This window comes from Phyllobates terribilis, unplaced genomic scaffold (genome assembly GCF_046119375.1).
Source record: "Phyllobates terribilis strain yellow unplaced genomic scaffold, ASM4611937v1 Scaffold_1__5_contigs__length_1240528914, whole genome shotgun sequence".
NCBI classification, from domain to species: Eukaryota; Metazoa; Chordata; class Amphibia; order Anura; family Dendrobatidae; genus Phyllobates; species Phyllobates terribilis.
The window spans coordinates 393,316,486-393,335,600 of NW_027362761.1; the positions used below are offsets into that span (position 1 = coordinate 393,316,486).

General features: G+C 39.6%; 1 protein-coding gene across 1 annotated transcript in view; it reads right to left on the reverse strand.

Annotated features, from left to right (window-relative positions):
* The window catches only part of GRAMD2B (GRAM domain containing 2B), a 47,047-nt gene that overhangs the window by 19,152 nt on the left and 8,780 nt on the right, over positions 1-19,115 (reverse strand). The window contains 1 exon segment of the mRNA XM_073676709.1: positions 2,051-2,167. Coding sequence (XP_073532810.1) covers positions 2,051-2,167 — 117 coding nt within the window.

The following is a 19,115-nucleotide window of genomic DNA, read 5'->3' on the forward strand; positions in this document are numbered from 1 at the left end:
GAAACAATTGTATTTTGCATATCTGGAAGAAACATTGGCAGAAGTCCCAGAGCATGCAGAAATACAATGAAGACACGCTAAATTTGCAATTTCCATGCAATTCTATAGAAAAGCACAAAACTCCATATCAATATGAAAAGTTGTATTAAATGGTGACCGAATGTCTGATGCAAGGACAAACTCAATTCTGATATATATTATGTGTGCGTATAACATACACACATTATCAGGATAACTATTCATTACTGATGGACCTAAATGAAGGTAGACTTTCTAAAGTTTAGGACCATTAATTATTGATGTATGGCTCTTCAGTTAAACTTATGGATGGATTATCTGTGCTGAAAGAATCCAAGACGGCACAACCTCTAAGGCCACGGCCACACTATCAGTATTTGGTCAGTATTTTTTTTTTTCAGGAGTGGGAGCCAAAACCAGGTGAGGAACAATCAGAGAAAAAGGTATAATAGAAACAAGTCACCAATTCTGCATTTATCACCCACTCCAGGTTTTCGCTCCCACTCCTGAGAAAAAATACTGACTGAATACTGACCAAATACTGATAGTGGGGCAGTGGCTTAAGAGTAACATCCTTCTCAGAGCAGAAAAGGGCAGCCTGTTTTCTGGTTGGGAAAGAGGGGGGGGGGCAGTTTAAGGAAGCAGGAACCTGAACTTGGCCGTATTTTGTGAACTTTACCTATATTAAGCCTTTTGAAATAAATGTAATAAAACCTTCATGCTGTGTGTGCTGTAAGGCAGGATTTACTTGTTTTAGTTACAGCCTCTAGTCTATTTGTTTTAGACAGAAATGCCAAAAAACAAACAAAAGTGAAACCCATATATAAAAGATTCAATTAAAAAGCTAGTTGCCACTACTCATTATACAATGTGCATCTGTCAATAGGCTCTTGTGATCACTAACAACGTAAACCCATGGTGCTCAGCATATCAATGTATCACTTGCTGGTCTGCATGTTGTCATTTTGATACCATCAATGTTTTTTCTGCTGCAGATCTAGCGGAGCTCTGAATACTAAGTCCTGTATTACTCCGCTCACACCTATGACAGCTTTCTTTACACACTGTATGTTGGCAGAAAGCTGTTAATTTTCACTAATAAGTGACATATGGCTGGAATTAGGCTCTCAGCTCTGAGATTGTCAGCAGAATTTTGCTATGGAGTCTCCCTTTAAACACAGCAAGAGTCTTCAAGTCACTCACTGGTTCATAAAAAGCGGATTTTTAATTTTCCTTTTAGTGCATAAGCAGGAACAGTGTTACAAGCAATGAGGAGTGATCTGAAGCATCCATAGGCTGTACATTGTCCATTTCTAACTCTGTTCCTCCCTTTGCAGTAAGAAAATAAATAAGTAGCCATTTTAAAGGTACCGGGGAGTTCCTCAACTTTCTCTCTACTTCTGAGGACATCTATAGAAATTAGACTTCCATATTGGCCAGTGCCAATCCCAATCTCCCTGGAGAGAATAATATGGCCATAGTGAAATGCTTTGATCCACTTGTCCATTTAAGTTGCAACAGATTTTCTATTGTTGCCACAGTCCATTTCATAGATCAAATAAAATTTTGAAAAATATATACGTCATGCTGTGTGAAAAGATTATACAACCTTCAGGGTGCCGATGCAATATGTGACTGTAAATGCGTGGCATTATGCTTACTTCAGAAGGAAGCTCACAAGACAACTGTACATATCTGCAGATCCAAAAGGCAAAATGTTCATCTACCTATGCAGCTGTTATCTGCAGTAAATGGAAAAATGGCAATTGAATACAGCTAACACTGTGTAAAAGTCATTGTTGCATTAAGATCAGAGTACAAAAAAAAAGCAATTCTATACTGAAATTACTAGCTACGATTGAACTAAAATTTGGAAGACCAAAGTGAAGGACTGTTCTAGATTACACGCAATAATGTCAGTCACAACACAAGTTTACATTCCCTCTACACCTGGGACAGAAATTATATTATATATTATCTTTACATTTGTATTAACATCACAAATAATTCCTTCAGAATATTAGGAATTTACCTTGATAGAGGTAATTTTTGCCGATTTTCAATCATGTCAGCATCACTTATCAGGATTTGAGGACTCGCATATGGCTTAGCCACCTTATTGTCATCGGACCCATTCTCAGTTTCAGAGCTTAAAAGAAAAATCACATTAGATGAGTTAAATAAAAATTAGATACAGAACAAAATGTAAATGTCGGTTTATATACAAAATTTCTAAACTATAAAAAAAAAAAAACAACAACAACCCATGTTTAACAAAGACAGCACTTTACATGGTTGAGAAAAGAATACACCTTGTGAAACCACTTAAATTAAAATGGGCAATAATGGCATAAAAAGAGCAGGATGGGATGCTAAATTCTTTCCTAATTGCCCCCAAACGGCACTTCTACAAAACCGAAAATAGCTGAGCACAATCAGACCTATATACAGACAATCCTCATTCTAATCCCCAGGAATATATACATTAACCAGGTGTTATATAGGAGAGTATACTTACAGTAACCGCCAGTCTGACAAAAGCTAATTACAACATGAAACAAGACCACTGAAATGTACTGAAAGTCCCCACCGGGTGCTGGTGAAAGTATTAAGATTGCTCCACATTAGCAGCATGGAGAACCGTACCCCTAAATACTGACCAGGGATTTGAGCCACAGAACAGCAGTGCACTTACAGAACAAAGCTATGACGTTTCAGAGGTTCTTTATTCCACCTATGGATAATCCATTTATTGCAAAATCACCAACTGACATGAGAAACCCAATGTAAAAAAAAAAAAAACTTTTTTTTCTAGCTCAAAAATTCAAAGTATCCAAATTAAGTCTTTAGGTAGCAATGTATAGACTTTTGCACTTTGAGTATCATTTGAGATACAAAGAGAGGAGATCGATACAATGTATAAAAAGATGTTCGCAGGCACACAGATAAATATGATCAAGAGATCAAAGAATATCTATATCATTTCTTTATTCATCCAAAAGACACCTTACAAGGTGGTCTACACACCCAAACAAATGAGTTGAGGAAAGAGCCGCAGCGCTTACCTTCTGCACACCTGTCCACTTGGAAATGCTTCTACCTACACACTGAAGTCTGCCTGCTATATCCATGAGCGATGACATAAGAGGAAGTCCTAACCAGAATGACTCATTACACATTTTTTTCTTCTTCTAACAAGCTCACATGTTCACTAATCACCTGACAAATGCATCTGGCACGCGGTGTAGGGCAGCATGTACACCGCATAGGGCAGCATGACAAGTGTCCAGTACAGAATTACAATAAAACCAGGACACAGGTGCATTTCACACTGCTACAGACAGAGAAAATAGTCTGTGCATAGTGTAACCTACTAATTGGGACATCACAAGAATTCTGAATTAATCATTATGGAATTAGAATGAATGCCCCCCGCCCCCCATATGATAACTTGCCAGTCATACCCAAGTACAAACAGAAGATAAACAGGATTCTATAGTCAGATTTTATATAACTATATTCAAACCAGATAAACACACACACACTACATAAAATGTAAAATTGAAATATAAAATATAGTCAATACACATTATACTGCATAAATACTATAATAAAAGTCAACTACTATTAAAATCAGGAAATCCTGTGCTATTGTGCAAAGAGTGAAAGACCAGATTGATGATGAAATTGCAGAGGCTACGATTACATATTGTGTAACAGTGAATGCCCAGGTTTTTCTTCCAGACAGACATGGCTTATGTAAAAAATATCTAGGATAATAAAGGACTTCGACTCCAGGCAGAAATGGCCACTACTATTCACAACAAGACACTTGGGCTTCCGGAAAACACAATAAGTCGCAGTCATGTTTGTTTTGTATCATACAGAAAACTAGTCACTGACCCTGATGTTTCTTTGCTAAAAAAAAAACCCTTGTATAACACTAACACACTCAAAAAAATAAAGGGAACACAAACAGAATAACTCCAAGTAAATCTAACTTCTGTGACATCAAACTGTCCACTTAGGAAGCAACACGGATTGACAATCAATTTCACATGCTGTTGTGCAAATGCAAATTATTGGCAATTATCAAGACGCCCTCAATAAAGGAGTGGTTCTGAAATTGGGGACCACAGCTCAGTACCAATGCTTTCTGTCTGATGTTTTGGTCACTTTTGAATGTTAGTTGTGCTTTCACACTCGTGGAAGCATGAGATGGACTCTACAACCTACAGAAGTTGCTCAGGTAGTGCAGCTCATCCAGGATGGCACATAAATGCGAGCTGCGGCAAGAAGGTTTGCTGTGTCTGTCAGCGTAGTGTCCAGAGGCTGGAGGCGCTACCAGGAGACAGGCCAGTACACCAGGAGACGTGGAGGGGGCCATAGGAGGGCAACAACCCAGCAGCAGGACCGCTACCTCCGCCTTTGTGCAAGGAGGAACAGGAGGAGCTCTGCCAGAGCCCTGCAAAATGACCTCCAGCAGGCCACAAATGTGCATGTGTCTGGACAAACTGTTAGAAACCGACTCCATGAGGGTGGTATGAGGGCCCAACGTCCACAGATGGGGGTGGTGCTCAAATCCCAACACCGTGCAGAACGCTTGGCATTTGCCACAGAACACCAGGATTGGCAAAGTCGCCACTGGTGCCCTGTGCTCTTCACAGATGAAAGCACGTGCACACTGAGCACATGTGACAGACGTGAGAGTCTGGAGATGCCGTGGAGAGCAATCTGCTGCCTGCAACATCCTTCAGCATGACCGGTTTGGCAGTGGGTCAGTAATGGTGTGGGGTGGCATTTCTTTGGAGGGCCGCACAGCCCTCCATGTGCTCGCCATAGGTAGCCTGACTGCCATTAGGTACAGAGATGAGATCCTCAGACCCCTTGTGAGACCATATGCTGGTGCAGTTGGCCCTGGGTTCCTCCTAATGCAGGACAATGCCAGACCTCATGTGGCTGGAATGTGTCAGCAGTTCCTGCAAGATGAAGGCATTGAAGCTATGGACTGGCCCGCCCGTTCCCCAGACCTGAATCCGATTGAGCACATCTGGGACATCATGTCTCGCTCCATCCACCAATGTCACGTTGCACCACAGACTGTCTAGGAGTTGCCGGATACTTTAGGCTGCGTGCCCACTATGTTTTTCAAGCGTTTTTGCCGCTGAATTTCCACAGCGAAAACGCTTAAACGCTTGGTAGTACGTTCCCCATGGTCCCCAATGATAATCCGCATGTGCTGTGCATATGCTACGGAAATTTCCGCTACGGATTATCATTGCGGAAAAATAAGCAGCATGTCCATTAATTTTGGAGACACGCAGCGTAATTGCCGCCATTGATTTGCATTGAATGGCTTAATATCCGCATGACTACATGTGCACATGCGGATATTAAGCGATTCAATGTGCGGATGGTACCCGGGTCAAGTGACCTGTCACATGACGTCATCACAGGTCCTTTAAGACCATTGCGAGCCGTCCAAGAGACTGGACGCATCGTACAGGAGACGGGGGCCATCGGAAGGTAAGTAATGTTTATTTTTTACCATTTTTTATTTTTTTTTTAACTATTAACTTGGTCACACTATATAAATCCATGCCGGTTGCATGGATTTATATAGTGTGACCAAGTTGTCAAGCACTTTCCAAGTGATGCTAAAATCGCTTGGAAAAGCGCTTGATAACCCGCCGCATGCAGAAATGAATGCAAAAACGCTTGACAAACGCTTCTACCTGGCAGGAAAAACGCATGTAAAAACCGCATGCGTTTTTCCTGCCAGGGAGATGTGGAAAAAATCTGCAGCATTTCTGCATCATGGGCACTTAGCCTTAGTCCAGGTCTGGGAGCAGATCCCACAGGAGACCATCCGCAACCTCATCAGGAGCATGCCCAGGCGTTATAAGGAGGTCATACAGGCACGTGGAGGACACACACAATACTGAGCCTCATTTTGACTTGTTTTAAGGACATTACATCAAAGTTGGATCAGCCTGTAGTGTGATTTTCCACTTTAATTTTGGGGGTGACTCCAAATCCAGGCCTCCATTGGTTAATACATTTGATTTCCATTGATGATTTTTGTGTGATTTTGTTGTCAGCACATTCAACTTTGTACAGAACAAAGTATTCAATGAGAATATTTCATTCATTTAGATCTAGGAGGTGTTATTTGAGTGTTCCCTTTATTTTTTGAGCAGTGTATATACATATACACTGCACAGTTTTGTCCTGTAAAATCTGAATCCCCCACAGAGCACAATTACATCATGCAGTAGAAATACTTTTGTAGTGAGCAGTAAAAACGTGTGCCTCAAATGTAAGGGGGGGGGGAGGGAGTTGTGGGAACCTTGCCTTTATATTCTGCATTGCCAAATCCTTTATGCGGTTTGTGGTGAAGATGGAAATAAGACTTTCCTAATTAATGCCACCATAAAAGAAAATCCATTTTACTCTGACTGTATGACAGAATGAAAGGAGTATAAAAAGTAGGTCATGCCATTTACTATATGCAAAAAGCATATTTAATAAAAAAAAAACAAACAAAAAAAAAAACATTGAGGTGGATGATTTCCTGATTTCCTTCATGCCGGTTCAGTATTAAAAAGGGACAGACAGCTGAAATCCTAGAGCCATGGAATACGCCGCATACATCACAGACTGTATTATTTCAGCCATGTATGTTTGTCTCGGAAACACTGCACCATTTCAGAAAAAGACATACTTTAAAAGCCGCTCGGGACCGAGCCGCACATGAGACTAGTTGAAAAGTACTGTCCCCAGCGACTGACTGGACTCTCTATACACGCATGCAGAGACACATGTCATTCAAGGGGACCGGGCAGGGAGAAGCCACCAGGACCTGCCCTTCTGACTAGTCTCCTGTGCGGCTTCATCCCCAGCAGATTTTAAAGTATATTTTTCTCTGACTCAAACGCTGCGGCATTTCAAATATACATGGCTAAATCACACAGCTATCGCCTAATACATGACAGCTGATGCCTGATCCACAGGAGACATAGAAATCAGAGACATAGGGGTGCAGTATGGGCACAATATCCCCACATATACAACTTTGAGCTTGTACAGCGATTTAATACATCCAGGTTCCCCTTCAGCTGGAATCACACACATCTCTGTTGGGAATGTGCGCATACCAGACAATTTCCAAAATTGCTTATATTGTCGTCAGGTACTAGGCATGAGAATGTTTTTTATCACAGATGTTACTGCAGAACTTTTAGAAAATGTCCTAAAATAAACATACCTACAAAAACAAAATGCTAAAAGTTCTCATAACAGAAATTGATGTCATATCAATAGGATATTCTATAAAAGTCTGACCATTGGGATGGGATGACTACAATGATATAGCGAGAGCATTAGTAAAGTACATGTCATTTCATTTCTAGTCAAACTGCAACTATGACGTGTTTTTTATGCTGCAGTAGAGAAAAAAAAAAACACATACAAGTAAAACAATTATAAGGGTGTCCCATGAACAAAGTACATTTTATTCATTAGATCATGAACTAATGAGTTCCACAAAGTAAAAGGTGTTAAATAAAATGTTCCTGCGCTGAGATAATCTTATAAATGTGCCCCTGCTGTGTACTGTGTAATGGCTGTGTCTGACCCTGCATGGAACATGGTCTGATCATACCACAGCTCCTGGGCAATGGAGGAAGCAAAAGATGGAGCAGCAGGGGATTACAGCTGATTCTGTGAGGTAAAACACTTATCACATAAGAGCATTTCCACCACAGCCATTCCTCTGGGCTCATAAATCAAGTGACATGAGCTCAGTGGGCCCCGGAGGTCCTACACCTCACACACTCCATTTATAATGAGCTGTGGGGAGTGGAGACGAGTCAGACATTCGCTTGTGTGATAACAGGCACGGAAATGTGTTACCTCACAGAAAGCAGCCGCTGCGAGCCACAGCTACGTTGTCTGTATACTTATTCTTCCACCCCTGGCCAGAAACTGTGATATGTTCAGGAACAATTTTTTTTTTTTTTTTTTTTTTTTTTTTTAACACATCCAATTGTCGAACTTCTTATATCCAATAACAATTGATTAAACTGTACTTTGTGTGATAACCCCTTTAAAAAAAATAGGTCATCTTATACATGGCATAAGGCTTCCTATCCATTTTTATCAATCTTCTATTTTGGGAGAAAATGCTGAGTTAATAATGATAACCGTGCCTGCCTATGGCATAGTCATTAAAAATGCCACAGTTCTCGTGTAAAAATCTTACATGATTAATCCTGAAGTTATGTTTCAAGTAACAACCACACACGTGCTACAAATAGAAAATTACAGGAGTATACTCAAATCAGCCCCAGAGAATGTGATTGTCAAAAGAAAAATCAGATTTCTAATTTTCATACACTTCAATATAGCCAGATTTTACTGCCGTGTGAAGAATGTTATTAAGTGGCTCAGTGGTTAGCACTGTTGCTTTGTAGCCGTGGGTTCAAATCCCACTAAGGACAGCCTCTCTAAAGAGTCTATGTTCTCCCTGGGCTTGAATAGGTTTCCTTCAGTTTCCTCTCACACCAAATGTATACTGATAGGGAACCCCAATTGGGACAGATGAGATCTGTAAAGCGCTGTAGAATTAATGCTGCTATACAAGTAGAATAAATCTGAACTTGCGATAATGCTCTTACAGGCAACACATTCTGTCTTCGTATTTTAAGGTAAATGGAGTTTACTATAAGATCTGCTCTTCCCTTTTGAAAGCAACAAATACTTTATGACACAGAAATTTTCCACCAAGAATTACCCAAAAGTAGGAAGCCAGAAGACACTTAAACGTTAAAATTTTACAACTTGTAGCCCATAAAATTATATAAAAGATTAACTTTTCCAGAGAGAGGAAAAAGGAAAAAATAAAAACTACATCAGACCACGCACACAAGGACGCCATTGGTTTACGTGAACATAACTACTGTCTTGTGATTACACAGCAATGACCATTAAGTCACGGGATGGGTAGAGTCAGGTGCTCATCGTGTAGTGTAGACATTAGTATATAGGCTTTTAACCTAAAGGAATAAATTATGCAAGTCACTGACGTGTCATCTGACAAATTGTTAAGATGACATGCCATACGTCATATGAAAGATGCGATATTCTTACTTTGCCTAGAGATAAAGGCCATTTTCATGCAGCTGTAATGCAGCATATATTAACACTCGTGATAGCTATTACTGTAGTTCTACTGACCTAAGCTCAGTATGGTGATCATAAAAAAAAAATAAAAATTCTGTACTAACAATGAAAGTCTACGAGCCTATAAAGTACTGTGTGCATGCTTATGCAGGATCGGAGCATTTCTGCTTCCTGACCAGCACACAATTTGAGCGATTACTGGGGGTCTAAGGACCAGCCCCCTATGGATTAGCATTTCACACACATGATAGAGAATGAAATGTGCAAGTATTCTTTCAGGGTTTTTAACTGTGCAAGAGTAGCAAAACGAAAACACTATAAAAGTTAAAAGGGGTCATCAACTATTCAGAAAACTGCTATACTTCCCCATTTACAACAACCTGTACTCGCCTCCGGTTCCGATGCCGTTCCAGCGATTAAGGCACTTGCTGTCCCAGGGCTCACATGACATTGCATAACAATGTGAGCCCTGCAGCCAATCAGTGATCGCTTCACTCTCACTCACTTTGGACGCAACAGACATTCAGAGGAAGTCCAAGAGCAGCAGCCCTCCCCTCTTCCAGGTGTCAATCTCGTCTGAAGAAAGTGAGAGCGAAGCTACCACTGATTGGCTGCAGGGCTTGCGTGACAATGTCACAAGCTCTGAGGGACCCAGTGCAGTCATTGCTGGAACGATGCTGGCACCAGAGGAGAGCAAAGGCTATTAATTTATATAGCAATTAAGAAATGGTTGTCAGAGTAGTGAACAATCCCTTTTAAGAAATAAATCAAACCCACAGAATAAAGGTAACGTAATTTATACAACAAGGTGAACATTGTAAAAAAATATATATATTTATCCCTTGGAGGTGCAGATTTTTTTTTTTTTTTCCACCTTTATTTTTTTCTTTGCATTTCAAGAGCCACAACTGTTGACAGACGAATGAGAACTTATCTTTTGCAGGAAGAGGTGTATGTTTGAATGATATTGACTTTGCCATATACGGTAATATCCTTGGGTGGGGAAAAAAAACAAAACAAGTGGGGTGGAAGAAAATAAAAACTGCGTGTCTAGTTAACTGTACTACTAGTCAGTACAGTTATGGTGATACCAAGTTTATATACGGTAAGTTTAAGTTTTGGGTTTTTTTGCTTCACCACTTTGAACACAAAATTATTTTTTTCAGTCACCCTATTCCGAGAGCCAAGACTTATTTTTCAGACCATGTATGAGCATTTTTTCCTGGTATAAGCTGTAGCTGATACCATTTTGAATTCCATACAACTTTCTGATCTAGTCAAGTCATTTTTTCAGTTTGCAAAAAAAAAGGAAGAAGAAGAAGAAGTCTGTAATTTCATGTCAAGAGTTCTCCATGTGCAATAAATATTTTAGCACTAGATCTGATTATGCATGCAGGGATACCTTTTTTTTTTTATTTTTTTTAAATGTTTACATTTTTAATTCAGTCCAATGAATTTGAACCTGCGATTGCCTATACAAAACTGTAGATTTGCAAAATCTTTTAAGAAGCCAAGACACATGCTTCATACATGCAACTACACTGCAAACATGGGGGCTTTTGTAGGCCCCCAGCTGCCTTGACAACTCATCAGTACAACTTGGCAAGCTGGCCACAGGAGCTAGGTGGAAAACAAGGGGCGATTGTTATCAGAAGAGTCACCTCTGTTCCTAACCTCTTAAAGGCCACTGTCATGATTGACAGACAAGAGGTTAAAACTGTTGCAGTCAGATAGTGTTAACTGCAGTAGTTACTCAGGGGTGCTGACTATACAAGAGATTCATAAGTGTGCATGTCAAATGCAATTGTATGTTGTTGCCGAGAGGTTAAAGAGGTTTTCCACTACTTTTACATTGATGACTTAGCCTAAGGATAGGTCATCAATGTCTGATCAGCCAGGGTCCGACACCCGGCACCCCCACCGATCAACTGTTATCTGTGTTGACTTGAAATACTCACTTGCAGTGCTCTGTCTACTTGTAGTGGCTGGGGCTTGGTACTGCACATCCGCTCCTATTCAAATCACTAGGAGGCAAATGTGCAGTACCCAGTGGTGACCACTACAAGTAGAGAGCAGCTCCGCAAGTGAGTACTTCCAGCCGGCGGCCGCCGACACCTAGAATGGCTGATCGGGGTAGGGGGGGTGCCAGGCGATCAGACATTGATGGCCTATCCCAAGGATAGATCATTGTAAAAGTTGTTGACCACCTCTAAACAAAACTTGCAGATTATCCCCCCATTCTTTTCCCCAAAAAAGTGTTTCAATATAATGCATGTGCCCCAAAATAGTTCCAAAAGGTCAAAAGGTAATGTACTTACAGTAACAATTGATCATTTCAATGCCAATCTTGACCACGAAACACCCAGGAGATAGGCATTTTACCCAGAATAGTTCTGGATTCTTTTTTGAAAGGTGTGAAAAAAAGATATTATATATATCCAAAGTTTTCCCACCACAATATTAAAATTTTCCATTCTGGCATGGCCTGTTAAAGTAAGTACACCAGTCTATTAAGGGCTGAGATCTATCTAATAATGTATGCAGTTTGTGTAGTGAAATCTGGTGTAAAATTCACTGTAAACAAGCTTCAAGATGAACTGCAGCATGCAAGACTAGTGGGGGCCTCCTTAGATCCTAGTTATCATTTCTCCTCTAAGGCTGTGTGCCCACTATGCGTTTTTCAAGCGTTTTTTGATGCGGATTTTCCGCAGCGTAAACGCTTGCAAAACCCCATGATCCCCAATGAAAATCTGCATGTTCTGTGCCCATGCTGCGGAAATTTCCGCAGTGGATTTTCCTTGCGGAAAAATCCACAGCATGTCCATTATTTGTGCGTTTCTGCATGCGGATTTGAGGTCCCAATGCATTTGAAAAACGCAAGTCAAATCCGCATGTAAAAACGCTGCAAAAACGCATGTAAAATCCGCAAGCGTTTTTGACTGCCAAGAACATGCAGAAATTTTCTGCTTCATTTCTGCATCGTGGGCACATACCCTAAGGCTTTGTAAGCATTTTTGCAGATTTTTTTCTGCATCAAAAATGCCCTTTTTTCAGCATTTTCCGCTGAGCTTGACGAGTTTTTTGGCGCCAATTACAAGTGCTTTATCTACAGTACGTTTAATAAAGTTAGTTTTACTCACCAAAAATGCAGCAAAAAAACCCATTGCGATTGTTTTTTTCTCTTTGCTTTCTATTGGTGAAAAACGCTGCAAAAGAGCTGAAAGAATTGACATGCTGCCAAAATCAAAAAGGCTGCAGTTCCCAAAAAAATTATGTGCAGGAGATTTCTGAAATCTCATAGCTTTTGCTGGTACTGTAAGAAGCAGCTTTTAATTTGCATAAGAAAACGCACAATACACTGCACGTGAACATAGCCTTAAAATATGTGAACAGAGGCAAAAGGAGACAGGAAGAGGACTAACTACTGCCACCTAATAGAAGTAGCAATCCTAAAAGTCAATATTGACCCTTTAACGAGCCTTGTCATACGACTAAGAATAAAAAGCCAAATGAGATAAGACATTGGCAGACAAATCAGAGCAAAGCAGGAGATCAGATTGGCTAGGTGAGAGGCCTTTGACAGGTAGACTCATTTAATAACAAAAAAGAACGAAAAAGTTATTGACAAATCTTATGCCCCTTTGGTTTTGTACACAATCTTTTTTGGACATTGTTCTTATAAAAATAATCACCTGAGGTTACTTTTTTAAAAAAAATGATAATGTTAATTAGGATCCATTTTCTGCTTTGTAAACCGGGGAATGTGGGGGTGAGGGAGTCCACAGAGAACTTTTTTTCTGATGGGCAATTAAGACATCCCAAACATCAGCAAGTCATCCAAGGCCGTTTGTGGCCCACATTGCTCACAAAGAAACAGGCTCCTATAGTACACACTGATTTGAAGGGCTTGTCTCAAGATCATAAATAGGTAAAATTGCAGAAACGAGAAACTTTATAACTTGCTTTTACTTAAAAAGCCTCTCCGTGTTCTCAAGAACAAAGGGATTTTTAATTTTATATGGTGTACAACTCGCTGCCCAAGTTACTTGCCACCTCTGAAGTGAACGTGTGACATGATAATCCGCAGCTGAAATTTCCGCAGCATGTGCACAGCACATGCGGATTATCATTGGAGACCATGGGGCATGTATTACCAAGCGTTTTTTTGAAAGTTTTCACTGCGGAAATTCTGCGGCAAAAACGCTTGAAAAACGCATAGTGGGCACGCAGCCTAAGGGTTTATATTCATCTGCCGACAGAAAAACAAAAAACAAAAACAGCTGACCGGTGGGTACGCGGGTGTCGGACCCTCAACAATCTGCTATTGATGACCTATCATGTCGGTAGTACATCAAATACCTGTGCCCAGGCAACCTCTAAAAGGATATTTTTACAAAGGTGTATGGATCAGCCATTATCTGTAATATTAGAGAAGCACAGCCCGACAGTCTTACCAAGAACATTGGTGAAAAGGACTGCGGTTTTTTGAATGGAATTTTAATTTAAAGATACATTGCTATCAAGTGACTTAAATTGTAACTACTTGATTGGAAAAAGGTTTCCAGTGATAAAAATGTTTTATGTCCTAAATTATAAGATTAGTCGTCAGAAGGATTTACAAATGCCTCGAGCACAGCTCTCAATGTTTCACTCTGGAGCAAAATCTGAAATCTATCCAGCCAAATCAGATGCAACAAAGAACGTCCTTCATATTCCCTGTGCAGGATCATGCGCGGCAGTATGACTCGAATGAGCATCCAGCATGTTTCTAATAGACCACGATAGCACTTATGATCACCTATACTGCTGGGTAGCTGTACCTCTTGTATTAAGACAGTATGTGCTACCATTTCATTCCAGTACATGTCTAGGAGCCACGTTATGCTTGTAATGCAGGTATGTTTCCGCATGATTCATTACTGTACAGTACATACCATTAGGCCAGTTACACAACACTTACTTGATTACAGTATTGCCTAGACTGGTGTCATGCAACGCTCCCGAGTAAAAGCAGTAGTTCTCAGTTTGTGGAGTGGGGACTGATGTAGAAAATCTTTCAGTGTATTTATTCTACTTGGAATAAGCATCCTGTTATCTCCGGACCTGATAATCATTCACACAGACTGAGTACATATTCAGCTTTGATAACAATTAGAAATTTCAGTGAAATTTTGGGTTTTTAAATTTCAACGTGAAGCCGTCTTTCATATCAACAGAAGACCTGTCAGTGGTGGGTATACCCCTTTAATTCAGAAAAGATCAAAATAACTGACTTTACACCGATAATGTCCATGGACTTGTCAGAAAACCCCTAAAACCTTCCGTTATTTCTCATTAAAAACTAGTCCATAAAATCGCAAGTCTACACTGGAACACAATACATTGTGAACAACAAATAAAGCTTAGCCGAATCGGGGCCATGTAACAGTAGAAAGGATGTCAGACCCACCAGCAAATCGCATCAGAATGGATGAAAAACAACATGGTATACGTTAACGTATACCTTTTTTTTTTTAATTTCATGACCATAAACATATACATACGTGTGTGTGTAATATTATATATATATATATATATATATATATATATATATATATATATATATATGTGTCAGTTATATCCTGAATACGTATCCAATTCAGTTTTCCCCATTTACAAAATCAAAAATTACAGAATAACTAAATTTTTTTGTTGTTTAACTCAATAGGAGAGGCACATACAGTGCTCAGCATAAAAGGAGTGCACCTTAGCAGATTTGTCAGAAAACCTTTATAGTTTCTTTTCAGAATCAACATCTATGTTTTTCTCGTTTTGCCGTTTTACTGATCTGATTAATTTAGTTTATATTTTGATAGATCAGACATTTCTGAACGCAGCGATACCAAATGTGATTTTTTTTTTAATGGGGCGATTTGAAAGTGTTTTTTTAAACTTTTGTTTTTACTTTTTATAATTGTATTTAATAGTATTTTTAGGAGACTTGAAGCTGCGATCTTCCAATTGCCTGTGCTATACATATGTATAGCAAAAGTAATGATCTATGAATGCCAGCCACGTGCCGGCATTCACAGGAGGATAGTGATGACCGGGACCGGGGTCTTCAGATAGATGTTTCAATAGGTCACCAACTTGTTCCTTCAATGTGTAGAAGACTTGGTGGTGACCTTAAAAATCATGGATGTCATGTATAATACTATAGTTTGATGTGGGATGTATTCATTTTTGCATCAACTAATTTGCGTAAAACTGAAAATTTTTCATGTTACAGGTCAAATTTTTTATTTTATTATTTTTTTTATGAAATTCAGTCTTGGTTAAAATTTATAAAAAAAATTATGCTAGTGTTGAATGAGAGATTAATCAAAATCTTACTTTTCAGAGGGGGTGTACTCATTTATGCTGAGCACTGTACATAGCAAATATGAAAATCGTGCATTTCTGTTCAGTGCCTCTTATTACTGTAAGACAAGTTACACACCGGCTATGTACAGAAGTGACCGTATAATTTTATTGTAGCACATGATAAATTGTGAAAGTATTCCATGATGGAATGCACGGCAGTTTGCGAAGGCGACACCTAGCTATGGAAATCGGCCAAATTGCAAGGTTTCACAATAGATATTAGCAAATTACAGGAAATAAGCCTGGTAGGACGCTGTGGAATATGAAATAATAGTATTCCAGAGTCATATCTCTGACTTACTGCCAGAAGTACATGTAGGATTGATTCCACAGTATTGTCTATTAGTAAAGTGACATGAGTCAATAATACCAGGTTAGGACAGGATAATTACATAGATTGCATATCTGGGCATGTTTACTCAAGATTACCCCGATGCTTTAAAATGGGACCTCATCTTGAATTACAAACACCACAGGAAAGAATATTTATAAGCACTTTTTTTTTTAATTGAGCAAGGATAATTATGCAACAGTTGGACCACAACTACTAATAAGGCAGCCTACATTAGTTTTTGGTTTCTTTGCTATAACAGCACTTGAAATCTTTGGAGTTTAACAAGCATCTCAAAAACACTTTAAAAAAATTAAAAATAATTCCTGGCATCAAAAAGAAGCTCACGACATTTTTGCAACTGAGAATTAAACAGTTCCAAAAACTTTCCAAAAAAAATGTCCGCGGTTATACATGCAAATTCAGGTTTAGACAGATTTTTGATTTACGAATTTTGAAAAAGCCCCAAGCTCACCCGAGTAAGTGGGTGCATAAGAAGAGGAGCACCATTTCTTGACAAGTCTTAAGATACACCAAGTTGTTGGCCTGGGACTCATCTGAGTGTCCCTTAGTGAGAGACAAGAAAAAGGTGTATAGCAGCAGGTCATCTAGCGAGGAACAAAACTATCAAATACTTGGATTATAACGGTCTCTTCTTCCGATATCTTCTGTTTGGGAAAGTCAGAAGGACCCATAACATTTTAGATAGTATGGCTACTCCTGACAAAACTGAAAGGATCAGCTGATTAATGATTATCGGGGCTTTAGAAAGGGTTGTCACAAGTAGTTTAAAACCGGAGCACACCGCCACTCTGGGTCCTGGCTTCTTACTTGCAGTGGAGCGGTGCTCCCCTGATTGACAAGTTTGAACCAGAAGTAATATTTCACGGCTGGCTTGAAATGGGCGCTTTCAGATGCTTCAATGACTGAAGGAGCACAGGGGCACTGATGCCAGCCAAATCTGGCTAGCTTCAATGCAGCGCTTGCAATAGCTTGTAAGTGCTGAGCTTCTTGACTAGGAATCCAACCAACTGATAGTTTTTCTCATTGCCGAGGTTACCAGCTGCAACTGTTAAAAATCCCTCTGTAGTTGCTTGTTTGTACAAGCATTTTGCAATTTTATCTATTAAAAGACAAGACAAACTCTTTAAGGCTGGAAACACATCATTTTTTATATCACTTTTAATTAATAAACTCAGATTTATCCAGCAGGCAGGAGTTTGGCAAGTAATTTTCAATATTTCTCATTCTTTCTGTATGCATTCTTGGCTTTTAGCTCAAAAACGGCATCAAAATGACAAGGATTTCAGCGTGTCAGTAAAGTGCAAGATGTTATTTACATCAGCAGGCACATGCTGTCCTTAAACAAATGAGATTGATGACAACATCATGAATCTGCACAAATGGAATGTCCTACAGGTAAAGAAGCTGTTGTAGACAGAAATAGCACCTGTTGCAATTATTATATTATTCATATAAATTTACAAGTTTTTTTTTTTGTTTAAATATAACATTTAGGCTGTGTGCCCACGATGTGTTTAAGCGTTTCCGCAGCTGCAAAAACGCATGGTAGAAGGCCTGCCATGTTCGCCAATGATAATCCGCATGTGCTGTGCACATGCTGCGGAAATTTCCGCTGCGGATTATCATTGCGGAAAAATACGCAGCACTACCAATTATTTTGCGGAAGCGCTGCGTTTTTGTCGCCATTGGCTTGCATTGGAACGCATGGATTCCGCATCACTGTATATGTAGATGCGCATTCCATGCGTTCCAATGTGCGGATGGTACCCGGGTGTGGAGGACAGGAGACTCTCCTCCGGACCTGGGTACCATAGAAAACTGTAAAAAAAAAAAAAAAATAAAATAAAATAAATATTATATTTACCTTCTGACGGCCCCCACTCTCCTAGTCTTCACTTGCCGGCAACTCGCGGTGGACTGAAGGACCTGCGCTGACCTCAGTCATGTGACGGCAGGTCCTTCAGTGTAGTGTACCGCGAGCTGCCAGCAAGCCAGGACGGAGCGAAGCAAGACTGCGGGGGCCATCAGAAGGTAAGTATAGATTTATTTTTTACCATTCTTTAGGTCACAGTATATAAATCCATGCCGTTTGACCAAGTTGACAAGCACTTTCCAAGTGATACTAAAATAGCTTGGAAAGCGCTTGTCAACCCTCATGCAGAAATGCAAGTGAAGAACGCACGTACAATCCGCACGTGTTTTTTTTCTGCCAGGGAGATGCAGAAACGCTCAGGAAAAATCCGGAGCATTTCTGCATCGTGGGCACATAGCCTAACATAGATGTTGACCTTGCAGGAATAACGTGATCTTTTAAATGGTTCAGACTTTTATATATGCCTTAAACATTCACTGTTTAACCCCTAAGCAACCCTGGGATTTTCCGTTTTTGCTCCCCTTGTTCCCAGAGCTATAGCGTTTTTATTTTTTGGTCAATATGGCCGTGTGAGGGCTTATTTTTTGCGGGACGAGTTGTACTTTTGAACGACATTAATGGTTTTACCATATCGTGTATGGGAAAAAAATTCCATGCGCAGTGAAATTGCAAAAAAAACTGCAATACCACAGTTTTTTTTTTTCTTTTTTTCACCACGTTCACTGAATGCTAAAACTGACCTGCCATTATTATTCTTCAGGTCATTACGAGTTCGTAGACACCAAACATGTATAGGTTCTTTTTTATTTAAGTGGTTTAAAAAAATTCCATCGTTTGCTTAAAAAAAAAAAAAAAAAAAAAAGCGCCATTTTCCGAGACCCGTAGCGTCTCCATTTATCAGGATCTGGGGCCGGGTGAGGGCTTATTTTTTGTGCACCAAGCTGAAGTTTTTATTGATACCATTTTGGGGTGGATCCGATGTTTAGATCGCCCATTATTGCAATGTTGCGGCGACCAAAAAACTTAATTCTGGCGTTTAGAATTTTTTTCTCGCTACGCTGTTTACCGATCAGATTAATTTTTTTTTATATTGATAGATCGGGCGATTCTGAATGCGGCGATACCAAACATGTGTATGTGGGGATTTTTTAATTATTTTATTTTGAATGGGGCAAAAGGGGGGTGATTTAAACTTTTATATTTTTTTAAAAACGTTTTTTTTTTTTTTTTTAAGGGGAAGTGTTTCAACTTTTACATTGTTTACGTGAGGGCCAAATCTGGCCT